Here is a 21,090-nt window from a genome sequence, read left to right as displayed (position 1 = left end):
CAGACAATACCACTACACCACCATATAAACGCATGGTGAGTAACAGAAAAGGAAACAGAAGGAAAATCACAGAAACAGTAAAGGGAGAAAGAAGCAGGACAAGGGTGACCAGAAAGACGGAGAGGTTCTAGAGAAGGAAGGAGTGAGCAGAGCAAGAGAAATGGAGGATCATAAAACAAAGGTTATGGAGGGGATCAGTAGATTAACTATTTGCTGCCTCTCTTCATACAAAAGGTAGAGGGTAACAACAACTTGAGCTAGGAGGAGGCAGGAATGTAAAAAGCCAACAGAGTTTGTTATTCACACCACACCTGTGTGATCCCTTGCCACAGAATTTCATGATGGTATGCTGTTGGTTCAAAAAGGAAGTGAATAGAAGGAAAGCCAGGTAAGATTACTTAACAGAAATGTACCAGTACTGCATAAAGAAATCCTTGAGGATGGTAGAACATACAATGGAAATATGACTACATGCTCTGCCATGCTTTTCTACAGGCATCCACTTCTGCCTATTGATACAGACATGACAGTGGGCTAAATTAATGCAGAGTTTTACCTATTGATACAGACATGACAGTGGGTTAAACGAGTACAGACTTTTACCTATTGATACAGACATGATAGTGGGCTAAATGAAGACAGAGTTTTACCTAGCTTAATGGAACAATTATGAGTATTACTCAAAAGACAAGACTATGGAGCTCACTTCCTATTTTTATTTAGCTGTTTATTTTGTAACTGATCAGGCAACAGTGTTTATCTAAGCTATTAAATCTCAGCTCCTTACAAATCCATGTATTTCTCTCTACCCTTTTCTCTCGAGAAAGGGAGGACATTTTTTGTGCAAGTTCCTAACTGTAATTTCATGTTCTAATATAGAACAAGCAGCTTTCATAAATGTATAATGGAGTTCTCTAATAAAGCCAAATCAGACAGTGACTGTGTTTCACAGTATTTCTAGAATGCCACTTAATCCCAGTTATCCAAGAACCACCTACATTAAATTCTAACCTTTCATTCCTACAAAGCAGTTGTCTTCCAGCAAAGTGCTATTATACTCCACTTATACCATGCCAACTTCTCCAATCTCTTCTGTGCATTTCTCTTGTCAATATCCGAGAATACTTTTTTGCAGAAAGAATATTTACTATGTATCAAAACGCACATATGTACAGTTCACACATATACAGAGTATCTATACAAAATCGCAGAAAAACTAATTGCCTAACAGATTTTATTTCTATGCACTTCCTATAGCACCTATACTCCTCATCTTTAAATAGTTGTTTTTCTTCCCCACAGTCAAAGCTTTAATGAGAAGTGACCAGAAACAAATACCCAGGCCCTTCTGTCTTGGCTGAAATCCACATAATGCATGACAGCACTGAAGATCCCTGGCAGGCACCTGTCAGAAACTAACATACCATAACTTAAGAGTCAGACTTAATTATCCAGGGAGACATTTAAAGAAAACTACATGAAAAATATGACTCAAGAAGTGCAACTATCATGATATATACTGTATTCTGTACTGTATGCAGAAGAACTATGTAAAAATAAAGGAATGTACTGGGAAAATTCTAATTAAAAGCCCTATCTACTTCATCTGTTATCTCTTACAATCAAAATAATTTTGTTATTAAGTTTTGCTGGTAAATCGACTGCAGAACACACTACAAGGACAAGTACAATCACTAAGTATTTTAACAAAACGTAGCTTTTTCCATTTTCCTTTCTATTGTTCCCATAGAATTCTGATCAGCTGACACTCCCACAGAAAATCAGCTTTGATTTAATGGTGTATAAAATCAAATTAACTTCTTGGTAAGCTTCACACGCCTGGGTCGCCACATCTCCTCCCGTTCTGGCTGTCACAGTGCATTGCCCCTTTGCTGCTCTGAGGAGCGGCCCACCAGCGGCAACAAAACGTCAGCTTTACTCCATTTCAGGCTGGGAAATCACTTCTGTTCAGTTTCTGATGCAAAACTATCAAAAACCAGAGCTAAACAAGCGACCCAGCTCACCCCCTCAGCCTTCAGCTGTACCTATGCTGGCGTTCTTCCTCAGAAAGAATCCTCTGAGCCTTGCAAGTGTCTGAACACATGCACACACACTCAGAGAAGAATGATGTCCCTGGCTTCTATACTTCTGTTCCTTACTCTCATTTTTATGAATTTCATTGTAAGTTTAAGACAACATGCAACAGAGACAAAGACAGTCATGCAAAAAGCTTTTTAAGGTGAATATATGTCATGCAAATAAGTTAGTTTTTGGAACACTGGTCTTTAAAGATGACTAATGTGCATGAAAAATCACATAATACAGGCAAAGACAACTTGATACTTTTACAAATAAGCAAAAAACCTCCAACTTAAATGCAACCTAAAAATAAAAAAAAATATTTAAAAAACCCCCCAAAAATTAGAATATAATAAATATAATATAATAATAAATATAATATAATAATAACTAGAATAAAAAATTATTACCTTAATTACACCTATCAAGAAGAGAAGATATAAAAAGGGTGCAACATTTACATGTAAATTTTATAGTGAGATTCATGGTAGCATAGCTGGGACTCAAAAGTTTCATGAAAATTTTGAAAGTTGTTATTTTTTAAGAATTTGAAATATAGTAAAAGGTATTCTGCCTAAAATGTGAAAGAAATCTGAATAACAATAAAAAATTGGATGAGTCGAAACTGGTTAATGTCAAAATAACAAAAAAAAATCATTAGGGCACACAAAATTTACTTAATAGAACAGCAAGTCTTTGACATACTACAACTGTTATGTCTAAACAGCAACACAACAACTGTCCCTTTTTCTTTCCAAATATCCTTTTATTAAACTAAGAAATGCAGTATTTTAATCTGTTAATGTAATCATCGAATCACCAAACTGTTAAGATTGGAAAAGACCTTCAGGTTCATCGAGTCCAACCATTAACCCATCACTGCCAAGCCCACCACTAAACCACGTCCTAAATGCCACATCCACACACCTCTGAAATACCCGTAGGGGTGGTGACTTCATTCCCTCCTGGGCAGCCTGGCTTGACAACCCTTTTGGGGAAGAAATTTTTCTAAATATCCAAACTAGACCCCTCCTAGTGCAACTTGCAGCCATTTGCTCTTGTCCTATCACCTGTTATCTGGGAGAAGAGGCCAATCCCCATGTGGATACACCGCCCTTCAGGCAGCTGTGGAGAGTGACAATGTCACCCCTGAGCCTCCTTCTCTCCAGCCTAAGCACCCCCAGCTCCAGCACGCCTCACAGCACTTGTGCTCCAGACCCTTCACCACTCCATTGCCCTTCTCTGCACATGCTCCAGCACCTCCAATCTTTCTTGTAGTGGGGGCCTCAATCATACACATGACAGACATCATCAATTTGCTGATACTCAAGGAGAAGCCGTGGCTAAGGCTGAAAATGCTGTGGCCCAGTTCACCAGCCTGACACCTCCTAACCATGGCACTCTTGTGCTCAGCACAAACCCAAGCTGCGGCTGTGGCCTGCACAAGATGCACCTGCACCTAATCTGATGATGCACTTGACCTTTGATGCTTTCACCCTCTGAATGCCCAAAGAGATAGATAAAATTTACACCGCATTCGCCAAACACCGAGGGATGGTCAGGGATAACATTGTCATTCAGAAACCTGTTTTGTCAGCCAACTTGGAAAAAAAAGGGAATATGAACCCTTGGAACAACTTCTTATTGTGGTACCAGTTTTCCATGCTCCTGCTATTTTTAATGATGAGTAGGTGGATTTATGTAGGATAAAAGAATAAACTGAGATTTAACTTGCTCTCCCCTGAAGTATAATCTAAGTCTACAGAGCAGCACTGGGTCACAGAATTTGGGCCAGAGTGTATCTAAGAACTGAATTTCATTTGTATAAACAAACAAGCTTTATTTACAGTATTCCTTCATAAAAACCCAGGCTTCAAGTCAGCACGTTCTTTAAAGACTCCATTTATGTACACTTGAATGCCTATTTAAGCAAAAAGACAAGAAAGCTTTCCCATGGAAACTGCACAGAGATGTTTTACTTCACACGTACACCACAAACAAGGCTGCTAACTTTCCATAATTTACTGTATTTTCTTAGGCTTGCCATTGTATTTTAGGACCAAAACTTTTGGAGAAGCTGCTTACGCAGGAGGCCACAGACATATAAATAAATGACCTACAAGAGGCAAAGCCTGAGATACCAACTGAGAGGAAATGGCATCTCAGCAGCTTGTAAGAAAATTCTTATGTTATTGGTTTCCCTGTTTCTAGCTGGAGGAACAGGTTAAAATTTTGTGTTAGCTGAGAAACAAGCAATCTGGAGGCAACTGAAATCACATTATTAAATCAGGACTTGATTCATCCTTCAGAATTAAATAAAGCCAGAGGGCAACCCCTGGGCTAAGACAACAGCAATCTTCAGTAACCAGATGCTATCTCTCAGTGAGGAATCCAAATCAGTGGGCTGCAATGGAGCCCAGTGATTTTAAAATCTGCCTAAGAGGACACAGAAAAGAGGCTTGACTTCATGGACTTTATGAGACAGATATAAATTGGTCCAATAAGTTCAGCAAGAACATGGGCAGTTTTTCTCTCTGAATAAAAAAGATCCAGCTAAAGTGATATTCTGATATGAGAATTTGCCTTTTAGATTTAGGTGATACGTCTCTAGGTGTGAATGCATACCATCTACTTTTATATGTATGCATTTTAGGGAACTAATTTTGCTCCTGCCTATAGTTACTACTGATTGTCTCGGGCTACAGCAAAGGGTTAAGTCCTAACTTCAAAAGAGATGCCTACTTCTGCTGGGGGCCACAGAGATAAGCAAGGATACCAAGACTTTCAAGTTTAGTCCCTGCACCAAAGGAACTGGATGGGCTCATCTGTTTGGAAAAAAAAAATCAACAACCCACACCAAAACAACCTTGGGAGAAGGCTGGGCACAGAATCAAAGTCCCTTTGGTATGAACTTATGACAGCTCTGCCCATGAATAAACAGGCTGAGTTGCTGAAAACAGAGACAGGGCTTGCCAAAACTGAGGACGAGGAAAGCTGTGACTGATGCCATTTCCACCTGGATGATGCTCCTACAGTTGGTGCAAGAGCAAGCAAAATCTATCCCTGATGGTGTCTTTAGCCCCAGTGAGGAAGACAGAGTACACTGATCCCTGCCTGAAGTCTGAGAAGAAGGGTGGAGAACTTGGTCAAATACTGGAATATCAAGTGGGAGATCCTGTGGCCCTAGAGCAATGGCCAGGAAGATAAACAGAGATGTTTTGTCTCAAAGAATGCTGAGCACTTGGGAGACAATTTTGCTAAGAGGGAAAAAGACTATATATAAGCAAACCCTAATTGACAGTATTTAGAAACACAAACAAGTTGTCTCTGATTTAACTAGGGCTAAATTTACTTCAGCAGAGTAGAATGACATTGTTTCTAGAGGGTAAATAATGTGTTCTTTTTTTCCTGTTTTTATTTGGGAAGTTTTCATGTGCTGTTTGAACTAATATGTCTCATCAGAATGCTTTCCCACATATCAACATATATTCCCATATAGTTGGTCCATAACAGGTCTGTGGTAAAAATTAAGTAGAATAAGAAGTTATTTGGTTATGTTAAAACACACTAACCTATTCTAAGAAGCCCTAGCAAATATTTTAAACACTGTTTACATAAGATGTTCAATTGTGTTCAAAATCTTTCTTAAAATATGCTCACATGTATCATAACATCATATTTTCCTTGATGCAGATTTATTTATGGTACCTACTGAGGAATCACTAGCTGTTCCTGCAAGCGAAGCGCTTTTAAGCGGAGCAGTTTGTGTCTCTGAGCAGCTCAGTGATTGCTATTTCAGACATCTCTGCACACTGCCTTCCCCCGCTTCTCATCATCCCTCTCCTATTACGCAGCCAGGGTAGAGCTTCAGTGCAGAGCCTCCAACGTAAGAGTGAATAACCTCACCAAACGTACGTGTGATAGTAAGTGTACACATTTAGTGCTTTTAAAGAGAACTGCTGTCATACTTCTAAATTTCAAGTGCAGGGCAGTGAAGTCCATTTGTACACACCCACTCATAAGCGAATGCACTTAGCAGACAGCATATAAGTACTTGTAAGCTTTCAGCTACAAAAGAAATGCATTTTGTAGTATGGGCATAAAAAAAAGCCACAGTAATGCTTCCAGTTATTGTTCTTCTTTTTTTTTTTTTTTTTTGTAAACAAAATACTCATCCTGCTAAAGAAAAGAAGAAGGTCCATACACACAAAAAATCATAGTTGATTAAGAAATGGTGCTCCTATAAACAGTATGGTGGCAAAACCAAATACAACCAAAAAGTTTTTATTACAATGCATATTAAAATTCCAAATCAAATGTTACTTGATGTTTTCCATAGAATTTAAATCAGTATAAAAATCTACAAATGCATCAGTCAATTGTTGTTTGCTTCCATTATTTCCAAATTACAGTCTCTGACCATGCCACTCATTTGATTTACTCAGCTTGAACTATTTTTGTTTCAACTCTTCTTTATGCATATTTGCTGATTTAATTTAATCTTCTGACTGTCATTCAAAATGTTCATCCCAATACACCCTGTGATTTATGCAGTTTGATGCTTTTACATGCTGAACAACTGATAATCAGCCTGCTTAAATCTCTCGCTGTTCTAACATTTTTACACTTTGCAAAATTAAAACACTGCAGCAAGCCTGCTGCCTTAACTTCCCCATTCAGGTAAAATCTGTTCTGCTTCATGAGAAGACAGGGATAATATCTAGCTCTGGGGACACCACTGCCTGCGGCAGCTTGCCCTTGTAACAGAACCTCTTTGAGGCTGCCCTGTCACCGTTAACTAAAGGGGTACACAGACTGAAGTGATCTCTCCTCAGCCCAAAATGAGGGCTTGCAGAAAAAATGCAGAGGAAGGAGACAGCGATTCTCTGTTTCCATCCAACAAAAAGGCAATAAAGCAAGACACATTCAGATTTTCAGATAACTTTCTCAAGATCTGATAGGGCTGCCTCCTGTGCTGGAATGGTGGTTTGCTCTACCTCCTCCTGTTCTTCCATGCCTTTTCATTACAGCCTAATTCCAGATCTTTCAGGTTTTTCTTCTCGCTCTCTCCATCTCACATGCTTCCCTTCAGGGTCCCCTCAACACAACCCCAGGGAGTTACCTTGACTGACTGCTACCATGCAGGTTACGCCTGCTAGGGGCTATCTCATCTACTTAGGCTGGAAGTTCTCTGGAGCAGACACTGTCACCACTCTGTGTCATACAAAGCCTGGCAGAAAGAGCCTTCTTTTGTTCATCCTCTGGCACTAATGCCATAAGCATGATTAGTATCTGTCTACACTCATCTACAGGAACACCAGGACTGTATGAGAACAAGAACAGGTTCAGCTTTTGTAATCCTGAAAATGCAGTTACATCCATGAAATTTCTACCCACCAAAGACCACGAAACAAATGGAATGCTTAGTAGGAAACAGCAATCTGACTTACTTTGCTCTCTTGGCCATTTCATTGCCATCCCATCTGGGGCTGTATGGGTAATTCTTCTGGGCCTGGGAGTACAGCTGGCCACTGTTAGTGAAGTGGTACACAGACTGAAATGTTAGGGTTGGCTGGTCTCGAGGAAAATAGAGGGGTAGGTCAACTGCAATTCAAAAGGAAAAAAAGAGTTATAAAAATATGCTAGTGTATTTTTTCCTTTTTGCTTAGTGGGAATATATCAGACCATTCTATTGGTTTAAAGGTGTCAGAAAAGGAGAAACTGATGGTTAGTTATAAAACATCCTTCTGCATTTCTTATAAGCAATGATTCCAACCTATTGCTGTATGGGACACTTTGCTTTACCAAAACATTTCTGTAAAGTACATGATTTTAAAAAAGTTTAGCTAGTGCATTGCTATGTTAATCATAAAATCTTCACCAGGGTTATTTAGTTATTTTTAAAAAACCCTACTTTTATAGTGAAATCTTCCCTTTCAAAAATTCACAAAATACATTCTGTTTTGCTTTTCATTAAAAAACCAAATTTATCTGCTTTAACCAATATATTTTAGTGTCCTCATGGACATCAAAAACATTATCATCCTTATTTTACAGCTATCTGTGTCCTAAAGCAGCCAAATGAGTTGATAAAGAATGTAGAAAGATTCAGTCATATGAGCTGGAAAAGATTTCAGCTTGCTGTCATTTGCTAGACAAGAAAACACCCACAAAACTAAAAACACACCACAAAGTCATTATTACCTAAAATATCACACTAAAAATAAAAATCAGAACCTCTTAGTTCCCTTTGCCTATCACTGTCTCATGATCAGCTAGGTCTAGTGAACAATAAAATAGTCTACAACAGTTAGAAACTGTGTATGTTTTCTTGGTCAGAACTAGTTTTTAACCTAACTTTTTCATTGTTAGAATTATGGTTTGTATTTTCTTGGTCTACTTCTTATTTCAGGAGGCTTCAGAAATCTGTAGTTAAACTGAGTTAGGACAACAGACTTGAATTACTAATATTAAATGTCTAATCTAACATCCAAATTAACAGAATGGTAACTTCTTTTAAAGGGGTAGGCTTCCTTTATGAAGCATCTAAACCCATACTTTTTGATATCCTTCAAATCACATTTTTAAAATTCTGTACAGTGAAAGAACACGGCAATGGAATTGTACTTTAAATACTTCCAGAGATTCTAGCACCTCCAGTGAAATCTCTGCTAACAGACTGAGGAATCAGTGTAAGACAGGTTTTATTTTCCAAATTCCATGCTATCATCCTGCTAGTTCCTTCATTTTTCCCTTTATCTAATCACATCTAAATACTCAGAAGTGCACCAGCTACACCCTATCTCTGTTTGCGCTAAAGGACCCTCCAAGCTCTAGGAACAGAAGCGTTTACAGCCATGAAGCACACTAAATTAAACGTGCTATTGCAGCCACGGTCCCAAAATACAACAAATGCTCCCATGGAGGACAGTGCTGGCTCAGTTCATGACCCAGTGTCTGAGCCACACGTGACAACTCCCGGAGCCCGAGTGACTCAGCCCACACAGCAGCTCCCAGCAGATATTTAAGCACTAATGACATGGGCAGAGTTCTGCTAATTCGAGGGCAGATCACTGCTTTAACAAAGGTTAGATTCAAAGATTGCTCTGTTGAATTCCTCTTTATAATGTGATTACTAAATAACAGCCCTGAACAACATTGGTGTGACCTGGCCATTTATCAGCAAGCACGCAGTCTCCTCCCCTCGCAAATAATGTGTGCGCCTCGGTCTCTGAAGGACTCCACCATGGAAAAGAATCAATAAGACTGATTCTCTATTTTAATCTTACAATACTTCAGCTCTGAGTGCTTAAACTGTTTCTCTAGTGTATCTTTTTCATTCTTAAGTACCAAGTCCTTAAGAGAAACCAAGTTTGTATACTTTTGTATTTTATCACTTATTTGAGCGAGAAGAATAACAAACTTTAGCAAAGCATTCAAACAATAATTTAGTCCTTGTACTCGACCTTTTAGTTAAGAATTTCTAATTTCCATTAACTTTCCCTTCAAAATTGCCATCTACATAACACATGCAAGGAGCACTAGTTTTTTTCCCCTGTTACCTACAACTAAAGGTGGGCTCTCAGGGCAAAGTACCCAGCACTAGAAATGTTGTTTAAAATGGATAATCAAGGCAGTGCTCTCACTACAGGGACAACCTGCATTTGTTATGACAAGGTACCACCAAAATATATTCTATTAACCAAAATCTGTATAGGAATTTTCAGGAATTACATTATAAACTGATCACATAAATCAGAAAATCAAACTAGATTCAAAACTGTGCATCCCACATCTGGACAGCAGCAGCATTACCCTGAGCTGCAAGTAGAGTTTTGAAAAATTTAAACTGCCTTTGATTTATAATAACACCCTTCACCTGAAATTGCCAAACTTCCACTTTTCTAACCCAAGTGTTTCCTTAATACAAGGTGTGGATGAGTCCAGACCAAGTAAAAAAACCTGTCCCTAATTCTGGAACACAACCACACCTAAAAGGCCAGTAAACAGGAAATAGCCTTGAGTTTAAAGTGTTATACATATCTCAAGGTAGCCAGCTATTATTTCAGCACTAGGAAAGGAAGGCAAGAACTTGCTTCCGTCCCAGTGGAGGCCTGTGCATTGCCACTGTTAGTGCACAGAATGAAAAAATAAGCAAATACCACTGGTAATTAATGCTGGCAAGGTGTGTTGGACATAAAAGGTCAAATTCTGCTCATAATCACATATGGCTTGCTAAAGAAAATGTTTCTTTTTACCTGGTCATGTGTAGGCAGTCTGACTCTCAATCTGTACATTAATAAAAAATCAGATCTGCCTTCATGCAATATCTAGGACGACAAAGGTGTTACTGTAATTACATGCAAGACAACCATTCACACTTTGCCATGAAAAATGCATCACAGTTAAGAACAACACATCAGTTTTGTAAACAAGGCATCAGTTTTGTAAATTAACACCTGAACTAGGCAAACTGTAAAAGCCTGTGTTGGTTTGGCATGTTAGTTACCTAAGAACTACAAAAATGTATTCCTGTTGAATACAAGTACTATTCCCAAATAACAGCTGACTCACAAAGTACCCTGGTGATATGTCTGCAGAAAATAAGCAGATGACTCATGTCTGTAAATTCCTGAAAGTACCAATAGACCCCTTGCTTAGTCATCTTTTGCTTGGATGCTGGGTTCATGAGCTCTGTAAACTATAATGAGAGATCTAGCTCTTAGTAGGACTCTCTCTCCCTTTTTTCCTCTCTTCTAAACAGTGCAAATTATCTCCCTAAAAATAACTTCATCTGCGTAAGTGAGTCATTTCAACTAGCAAGCTTATACAAGTCATGCAGTTAAGCAGTAATATTTGGTTATGAAGGTAAAAATGCTGCTGTCAAACTCAAGATTTAAAATGAAAATTATGTCAGAGGAAGTCCCATTTACCCCTTCTCTCGCAGAAATAGAAACATTTCCTTTGGAAAATTTAAACAATTAGCTCATTCAGGAAAGTAAAGCTTTCTAATTTAGTTCCATGCTCAAAGTAATTTAAATCTCATGATTTCTTACTTTGGCTCTCCTAAGCATCATACTGTTAATGTAAGAGGAACTTAAAGAAGCAGACTGGAGAAGGAATCCAATAAAACATTGCTTTCTCCTACATTACAATTTACAGATCATTCTTTAAAAGTCAAATTTTAGACAGCTATAGAGTGGGGAAAATAATGTCTTTATGCAAGCACTACATGAGCAGAACTTGGAGGGCTGTTTATGGGTAATTAAGCATTGAGTAAATTCTTCACTGATTGAACCCTAATTTTCCCACACAGTTCATAAGAAAGCAAAAGAAAAAGGACTTGCTTGTTGAGAATGAGTCATGTTGTAAAGAAACTTAATTACAGTTTATAAATAGTTGAAGTTGCTCTCTTTTTGAAACATAAGAAACTATCTAGAAGTAACATACAAATTTGCTTCTCTTGACTTAGTATTTAATGCATATATATACTCAAAACATAGTTACTTTAAAGCCAAAATCTTGATTTACTAACAGCTAACAAACTGTGCAATGCATCTGTAAGGTTGAATTGCTTATTTTCTTCAAAAAAAGCAATCTGAGGCCTGGAACAGGTTACCTAGTTAAGCTTACGTCAACAACTACAGAGTTGATTTTGACTATCCTAACAACTTTAAAATAGTATCTTCAGCATCTAATTTGACGACTCGTTCAACAGGATATGAAATATGGAAGGAATAAAGCATGTACCAGTGCTGCTACAGGTTTTCTGAAAGCAAAATGCTGAGAAGAAAAGAGCAGGTTTACCACAGTGGCCTCTTTTCCACCTTTAAGCACTGGAGAAAAGAGATGGAAGAACACAACCACGCTTGGAAATGCTTGGTGGCCATTAATATATTTCAAAGCACTTAGACAGTAACATTTAAAAAAAATTCCATATACTGTTCCCTCGTTCTAGGGAAAAGGTTTATTTATCCTTTATGTGGCACTGGATAAATCCAGGTAATTGTCTTCACAAAAGCCAACATTTACTCACTGAATTCATTTAAATCCTTGGATGCTGCCATACTGGTTATCTTACTAACCTTTGGGATGCTTGATTCTGCAGCAGTTTATTGCACCTGAAATTTGTTTTGCACTCATGAACACTGAGTGATCTGGATATTTTATTGTTGGGATTTCTACTTTGACAAGATTTTATGGCCTGTACAACCTTAGTTCAATCCGTACTTGCTTTATGGAGCTGCCTTCAACCAGAAGATAACACATTGTGGTTTCCAGTTCTAAACAGTCCTAGGCTGCACAGAGCTGGCCAAAGGAGACACTGTTCTGGCTTCTCCCCTCTGCATTTCTTTACTGCAAACACTGAAGTCTTGCTTCAATTAAACGTGTTCATTTCTGCATGAGCTTTTCAATGTGATGATTCTAATAATCATAAGAATGATGTTAGCTACATAAAATACTTGAAAAAAAGTTTCACAGCACATTCATGAGTTGAGAGGTTCTTTAGGGATTCCAGATCAGGAATGAAGGAACAAGGAAAGAAGAGTCAACCGGCCTGTTGATGCTAAGTGCCAGCCTGTGGGATGCAATTCTTCTGAGACTTACTAGTAGAAAATACTTTATATAGCCAAACACAAGTCCTTCCAATGCTGACTGCCATAGTACATACTTCAGAATCCATGATTACTGGACATGTGAGAGGTTTTGTTACAATTATTTCACCAGAAAACCAAGAAGGATATGCCAAGTCTCAAGTCTCCAGAGAACACTGAAGACTCTCAGCCTGATACTAGCTGTTCTCTTCCCAAACTTCCCTGACTCACTCCTTACTTATCATCCAGCTTTGGCGAGAGACTGCCTCTGCACTCAAGTACTTCTGATGAAGTAAGTAATGGAAACAGGAAACACATATTCCAGGCTCCAGAACTGCATTTCTGTCTCTTATTAGTACATATTCATCATCTTTCTGCCTGTTCTTTTTTTGGTTCACTGAATTTCACATTCTCTCTGCCTTACTTGCAGTTGAGCTCTCACTGCCGGGAAAAACAGTGGATTTGAATGCATGGCCTCAAACTGAAAAGCTCCTTGAACTCAGAGCTCTGCAGTTTTCCTGGGATGATATGGATGAGATCCATGTGAATTTTCAGTGCAACTCCATGGCAATACATATACTATATCACTTACACATCTCTCAAGCCCCGTTTTAAAAAAAAATTTATACTAGATTTTTTGACATGACTTCTCCTATGAGAAAGGTGATTCAGACAGCCCCTACAATGGATGAAAAATCTTTACCCAACTTCAAGGAAAAAGAGTTTTCTTCAGTTTTTAGATAAAAATTCCAGGGCAGAAGGCCTATCAGGATTTATATTGATCATGGTTCCTACGGAGAAGCCTGAATAGATTTAGCCACAAGCATTCTGGGGGCTGTAGTGTCTAGCACAAAGCTCCTCAGGGCAGGACTTCAGGCTGCTTTCCCTAGTGAATATTCCCTGGACTTGTGTGTGCTGAAGGCCTTTGGCCTACATTCTACTGGCAAAAAATGAAAGGGGAAACTTGGCTTAAAATACACAAAAATTACTGAATGCCACAGCTATCCTGCTTTGGTGTGTGATGATTTATTCTTGCAGGAATGAGAAAGCAAGGATGACAAATAACATATCAATGGCATTACTGTGGGACTTTAGGTTAACAGAGAGCAGTCACAGGAATTTGAATTTGTTAAATATTATTAGGGCTGACATCCCTTCTGGAGAAAATCAGTTTTTTTGCAGGAAGATGCTATTTTGAAATCAACATTTCAAAATTTCAAATCTGAAAGGAAAAGCTGTTTATGGAATTTTAGCTGAGACACTTATGGCATTCTGGGTGTGTTGGTAATCACAGCTGGTTTTGAAATAATTAGGTCTGCCCTTGCTACGGGAAATATCCACCCCATTGGCAAAGTCAACGCTTGTATAGTAAATGAGTAAGATGACTTATGTATGAAATACTTTCAAATAAATACTACAGAAATACAAGTAAACACTCCAAAAAAAGAAGAACAACTATTTTATTAACAGAATATAATACAATACTAAACAATAAAAGACAAACCACTGTAGGCAAAATGGAAACAATGAATTGTGATGGATTAAACTACTCTGACACATTACAGAGTAGATTTGTTTAATTAGCTTTCTTTGTTTTGGTTTGTTAGTTGGTTTTGTCTGTTTGGGTCTCCTTGAATATAATGTAATCCATTTTTATTTGAGGAGGGCTGCATGACATTTCTGTATCCACCTTGTGGTTCTCCTTGCACTGACAGTGGGAACTATAATAGAATGCAGGCACCAGCGGCAATTAGATTTATGACTACAATTGCTTTGATTTTCTTTAAACATAAGCATATTATATGGTTGTAAAAATATCTCATGTCTTTATTATAACCTGCAACTTTTTTTAAAGTATTCCATCCTTCATTCAAACCAGCATTTTTAATAAAAGTGATAACAATATTTTGAATGACTGAAGTTACAGTCATGTGCTGCAGACAGAGTATCTAACTATTGGTTTAGTTTTACAGAGGAACTAAGTAACAGATCAAATCAAGATATTCTTCAAGCAGTTTCCAGCTATGTGGTCCAACACCATGCAACAGAGCTATACCTTAATCTGAAAACAGCTTTATAACAGCTTCTTGCTTTTGAGTGTCATTGCCCACCCCACCTATGTCACACTTTTATTGGATTTCTCTTACTGGACAGCAAGACTGGACTACCTCCTGTGGATTATCTTACAATCCTATATTGACCCAAAAGAAACAGCATAATGGCCTTACAGGTCTTTTCCCTCTCTAATTTCTGTAATCATATCTATCTTAATTAAGTAAAAGGCTTCTTATTACCAGCTTCAGCTACTTACTTGTATTTTGTTTTATTTTTACTTCAAATTCTGAAAGATCTTCATTCCCTCCTCCTTCCGTTTTTATTTCCTTTTATTGTTTCTACTGTTACAGTTTCTATAGTAACTTCTGGAAGTGCTGATGAGATTGATGTGACTAAAAGCTGTCTCTTCTCCATCTGAATTGTTTGAAGCTGGAAACTTAAATACAGTTGCAGTTGTTATGGGTGTAAAAAGCAAGCCATGCCCTTCCTTGGCACAGGCAGGATCACTGCAAAAAACACTCCTCTGCTTTCTGAGCAGAGATACACTGATAGATGCTGAGAAGTTTTATGTTACTTTCCAACTGGACAGGAAGACATCTAAACCATGTTTTTACCTGAAAAGCAATGTGCAAAACCATTGTCTTCTCTCACCAATATTTTATTAAGATTATGAGGCTTGCTAATAAGTTGGTTTTTTTCTGTTTTAAATGCTTCCTGGGATTTGAAAGAAAACTATTTTACTTCACTTTTATCTGTGGTGCGCGTGACATTATCCTGCAGGTCAAGAGGAGCCTGTACTGCCACCTGCTATCCTGTTCTTCCAACCTTTGCTGCTTGCAGCTTTCAAAACCCAAGCCACTGTAATCTCATGTGGCCCACACAGCCAACTAAGCCACTTCAGGTATTTTTAACTGCAGTACAGGCCCACTGCATCTTCCCACTCCTGAACATCACAATTACCACTTTTACTCTTCAAGCCACCTTACACAGTACTAAAAGCTTATCTCTCTATTGCTTTTTGACCTAAAGAACTACTTTGTGGAACACACTCTTTTATGACACGCTTTCTAGACCACCGGCCATTTTTGGTGTATTTGTGAATCACCATTTGAGGATGATGCAAGACAAACATCAGGATCACACCCCTAAGCCTCAGGGAGCAGACTTCAGGCTGTTCAGGGATCTTGCTCCTCCCATGGAAGACTCCTATGGGATAAAGGTCTTGGTGAGAAGATGGGTCCCTGATGACCTCCTCCAAGCTCAAGAGCAGTCTATCCAGTGAGCAGAAAGGCAAACACCACCAGCAGGAGGCCTACATCGATGGACAAGGAACTGATAAAACTCAAGCATAAAAAGGAATCACAGGAGATGAGGACACTCCCTGAGCATGCAGAGACAGGACTGGGAACGTCAGAGCTGACCTACAATTGAATCTGGCAATGTGAGTTAAGGACAACAAGATGGGCTGCTACAGCAACAGCAGAAGTGTGACTAGGGAAAAGATCGGACTGCTGCTGAATGAGGCAGGGGGAGTGCTGGCAAAGGAGACAGAAAAGCAGCTTAAGCCCTCCCTCCTTTTCCCATTTTGAAATTTATGCATCTTTGTGACCAGTTCCATCTCTAAACTAAAGTGTATTCCCTATGATTCCAAAATGAATGACATTTCTATTTCCTAAAAGGCACTCAGCACTTGCCTCTGTGTGCTACTGCTGTCACATATAGATTCTTAGAAAAAATTTATTTTGGTGACAAAGCAATTGTCATTGCATAGAAGGAGGAAAGAGAGGGAAGAATGATTCAGAAAATGTTTCTTATCTTGATGCAGCTCTTATTTCTAAAAATTTCATATCTCTAATAATCCTGTAGTGCTGTGTACCATCCTGCTTCTTTTCTGAAAGCATTACCTGGTATTGAACCCAGGACTCATCCATGAAACCCCTGCTCATCAACTCTTTCTGGACTGAAAACAAGATATTTGCTTCCTACTTGCTATTATGAGCAATTTTGAACTTGGTGCATTTCACACCTTTAAAGCAGTTCTCATCTTAGAGAAAAACTATCTGTGAGTTACCAAGGCATGTAGACATAAACCAGACATGGACTAAGAAGAATAAGCACCACAACCTGTACTCAATCCTGCCCCATCAATTACTTTTTGTGACCTAATTAATTCTTCTCAAAAATGGAGTGGATAAAATAGGATTATACCCTTTTTCCATGGCAGGTACCTTTCCTGAGAATTTCAGTTATCTGTCATATACTTGGGCACATAGTAGTCATACTCTAGATATATATAAAAAAAAATAAAAAGAATCAACAGTTCACTTTTCTGAAAAGTGCAATTTTGTAAGAAGTTATTACAAAACCTTTCAGTCCATTTGTTAAAGTGCTTGTAGTTGCTGGAAGAACGTCAATTAATGTCTGCAGCAATACACTACAGTTTTAAAAGTGTGGCAAACACACGTGTTTCTCAGAAATTAAAAAAGTAATATCCACAGCAAAATGACATTTTAAAATACCTTGCCAGTCCACCCACATCAGGTCATCTATAAGATTCCTATAAAGCCTAATTAGTATCACAACTGTTGCTTCCTGTTTGTTGCTGTCCATACCAAGTTTTATGAGCTTTCTGCTGTCCATTCTCCCTTTTTCTGTAATTACAAATAGGAACCTACAACTAGCTTATTCTGAGTGACATGAAAACAAAATGAACCTAGAGAAACAGAAAAAGAGGAAAAGAAAATCACTTTTCAGATTCACTTGCATCCATTGTGAATACCTATATAAAAAAAAAGTCTCATTTGGCTCACATACAAGTAAATAGCCAAGGTGGAATCAAAGGAACAAAATGTTTAAAGCACTCTTAATGTCTAAAATAAAATTACCAGCTTTCAATAAAAATTTCAAACTAAATCTACCTGGCAGTATCCCTTAGAAAAAAAGGACAAAAATACACCATGGAGAAAAATGATCAGCAAAAGACTCATTAATTTTCCAAATGCTACAATTGAGTCCTGTGATTAGCCCCTGCCTGAGCCCATGCCTAGTTTAGTGTGCCTGTGACTCAGGCTACTTTTCCATCACACTGCCTGTCCACAGCACTGCAGTGTGCCTGCAGTTCTCACTGACTTCAGTAAGCAAGAGACACCTCACTGCACAGGAGGAGGCCCAGGGAATGCTTTGCTCTGAGGGACTGGAACAATGTACAAAGTTTTGAAGAAACCTGGTCAGTTCACGGTATATTTTGCTGTAGGCAGAACATGCTTTCAGAAACTCTCAAGATAAAAGTCAAAGAAATACATAGAACCAACTAAAATACTGAGTCAGAGGAGAAGACTACCAAAAAGAAAGACACTTATTCCCAAGCATAAGATCCAAATTTGATTTTCTCTAGCCACTTCTACATCACTGGGGCTTTGTTAATCTACAGTTTCTCTTTTCAAGAATGAAAACACAGTCTTATACAATATTTACAGATTGTTTTGATGAGCATTGAACTTCTCATTCTAGACTCCTGAAACATTTATTTCGTTATGCTTGGCATTTCTCCAGAACTATCCTGCTTTCCTGACAGGACCAGATACCTCCCTGTTATTTACATGGTGATGTTCTCTTTTTACCTTCTTTAGTTTTCAGAGTCATAAATTCCCATTTTAATTTAAGAAACAATGAGAACAATAAAATAACAGCATTATATAAGAAAGCTAAAACACTTCATTAGATAAAAACTCACAGAAACAATCTAATGTAAATATTCCACTCAATACTTAGCCTATTTTTTTAGGACATGGCTCAGGCAGACAAGATTTTGTACTTTATACTCGTAACTTTTCTTGAAAAGACTGACAAACGTGTGCAGACAGCAATATTCAAACAAGAATGCATCAGAAGCTGGTCTTGGTAACATCCTCCAAAAACCCCTGAATCCAGAAGCAGGTGCCTATCCAAAGCCTGACACTCATAAGGTATAGCTTCCCTTTAGCCAACTAACGCTTTAGGTCCCTTGCTTGCTTGCTCTCTCTTGTTTCAAAACTTTCTTCTTGCTGGGATGCTGTTTCTGATCTATCCTCTACCACAGACAACCACCTAACTGCACAGACAAGTTAAAGGGTAGACAAAAAGCTACTTATGTTGGCATTCCCACAGCAAGAAAAGTCACCATTTAAACTCAAGCTTTTACATGACCAGCACTTTGGAACTCCTGGGTCAGTGGCATTATCCACTCCGAAACTGAAATCCCTTACAGTCAGCCAAGGTCATTTCCAGCAAATATTCCCAACCAACTTCACCTTGACTGAGATCCCAAACAAACTGGAAATATAAATGCTGCCAGCCTTCAACATTCTCTACCCCCTAAAATGTTGTTCAGTGAAACCAATTCTTTTTAGTTTAATGTTTGTCCTTTTCAAGACATCTTAAACAACCACTAACACAAGCAGTGTTTCATTTGCTACTGCATACTGGTCCAGCTTCTGTCCATCTCTTTAGTGCTGATGACCTAAAGATCTTGCAAGATAAAAATTAATCTTTGAAAAGCCCAAATACAGGTTGCTTCAGAGCTCTACTCTTGTGTTTATAACAATAATGCTACTTAATTCTTAATTACGCACAGATAATGTAACTTGTGTCTTCATCTAATATTGATTGATTATTTCATCAATGGCCAGACTTCACCTTAAAGGTCTTTTCCAACACAAATGATACTATAATTTATATATGGTATAAATATACAAACTGTATACAAGAACAAGAATACAAGGAAATACCTGTCTCCAAAAACTAATCATAGCTGATTTATAAACAAGAAGAGAAAGTCTATTGAAAAGCGAGCAGTCTACTGAAGTTTACTTACAAAGCTTCATACTGGGACTTACTCATAAACATTATCAGTATCAAAAGCAGTAAGCCTGATTAACGATTTCCTTTCCCATGTGGATGCATGAACTTCTCTAAATGTTTATTTCTTCTGTCTTATAATTGAAAGCACTTGATTAATTCTGAAACCTAAACCACTAAAGAAACAGTTCCTTGGACTAGTCTTTGATCTAATATAATAACTCCAGCAGCTTCATTAGTCTAATGATTAAGTTTGCAGCTAGGTAGCTCCTCGGTGTTTTAAGGCAGAATGTGTAGACTCTGGTCTTCATTCTATAACTACAGCACCAGTCTTTTTCTTTTTAGCATATGATGTTGTTCTAAGGTTATTTGGCTTCAGAAATTCAGAACTATTTTTCTGTTCCTCTCCTCTTTAACTCACTTTACTCAATAAAACTATTCTGAATATTTTCAACTTATTCTGTTTTTTGCTTCCTAGTGTCCAAACAAGTTTGTAACTCCCAATGCAAACAGTTGCAAAACAATGCCAAAGTTATTTTGGAAACCTCTGAATCCATCTTCTAAAGGAAATACAATTCATGTTAGTGTTTATAAATCTCATCTAAATTGCAACTTCAAACCTAAAATTTTACCAAAATTTAGATGCCAATAAATATGGTGCCTTTCATTTGCAATACCACAGTGCTTGCTGTATACTGACCTATTTACTCTCCTCTGAATACTCTAGCTACATACTATAGTAAATATATAAAGTAGAACAGTTTTCAACTTATTGCTATCTCTCCCAGACATTTTATTAGATGCTTGCTAAATATTCAAGCCTAATATACATAGTTATGTCAGTGGTTAGGAGATGAAAGCCTACATTACTTCACTCAGGAAATGAAGTGCAGGTTTCGGTCCTTTCATTGCAATATCCTTCAGTGCATGGACCAGAAATGCTTTTGCACTGAATTGTTCAACAAGTGAGTGATGCAATGGCTTACACAGCTAAGCCACTGTATGATTTCTAAGGCCACAGGGTTAATACATAGTGATAAACTATTCAGTTATAATTGTAGCTTTCAGGCCAGTTTAATTGAATACCATGAATATTACACAGTTAAAACTTGCTCTGTTATTTAGCAGAAATTTGAATTTTCATTCCTCTGAAATCTAAGTGATTCAACATGTATTAAGGTATATTATCTCAGAGCACAAATCAAATCCACAGGAATTTTAACATTGATTAAATTAACCCAGATATGTTGGGGAGTAAGAAAGGTGGGAAATCTTCAGGAAGGCTGCACATAAAGAAGTGTCGTCTCATAGAAGACAATTGTCCAGTGACCAGTTCTCCACTGTAGTTGAAATTTAAGTAAAGACTTAATGAGGATAATTTTCCCAAAGATACCACTTCAATTCTGTTTTCCTCCCAGCATAAATTATAATAACATGATGGAAGAGCTTTAATTTCAGGTTTGAGTTTTCTAAGATCATTAATGATTCTTAAGATCATTAGTGTGTGGTGAGCTAATCTTAGGGC

The 21,090-nt window shown here is 37.9% G+C and overlaps 1 protein-coding gene across 2 annotated transcripts in view; it reads right to left on the bottom strand.

Moving 5' to 3' along the window:
- BABAM2 (BRISC and BRCA1 A complex member 2) overlaps window positions 1-21,090 on the bottom strand; it is a 162,222-nt gene that overhangs the window by 12,347 nt on the left and 128,785 nt on the right. For both annotated transcript variants that reach the window (XM_064708927.1, XM_064708928.1), the window contains exon 11: window positions 7,530-7,683. In XM_064708927.1, the coding sequence (XP_064564997.1) occupies window positions 7,530-7,683 (154 nt within the window). The remainder of the gene's footprint in view (window positions 1-7,529; window positions 7,684-21,090) is intronic.

The sequence above is a fragment of the Zonotrichia leucophrys genome, chromosome 3, assembly GCF_028769735.1.
Source record: "Zonotrichia leucophrys gambelii isolate GWCS_2022_RI chromosome 3, RI_Zleu_2.0, whole genome shotgun sequence".
Classification (NCBI taxonomy): Eukaryota; Metazoa; Chordata; class Aves; order Passeriformes; family Passerellidae; genus Zonotrichia; species Zonotrichia leucophrys.
Note: the sequence above shows the minus strand (reverse complement) of the source record. Positions and strands in the feature narration are given on the sequence as shown.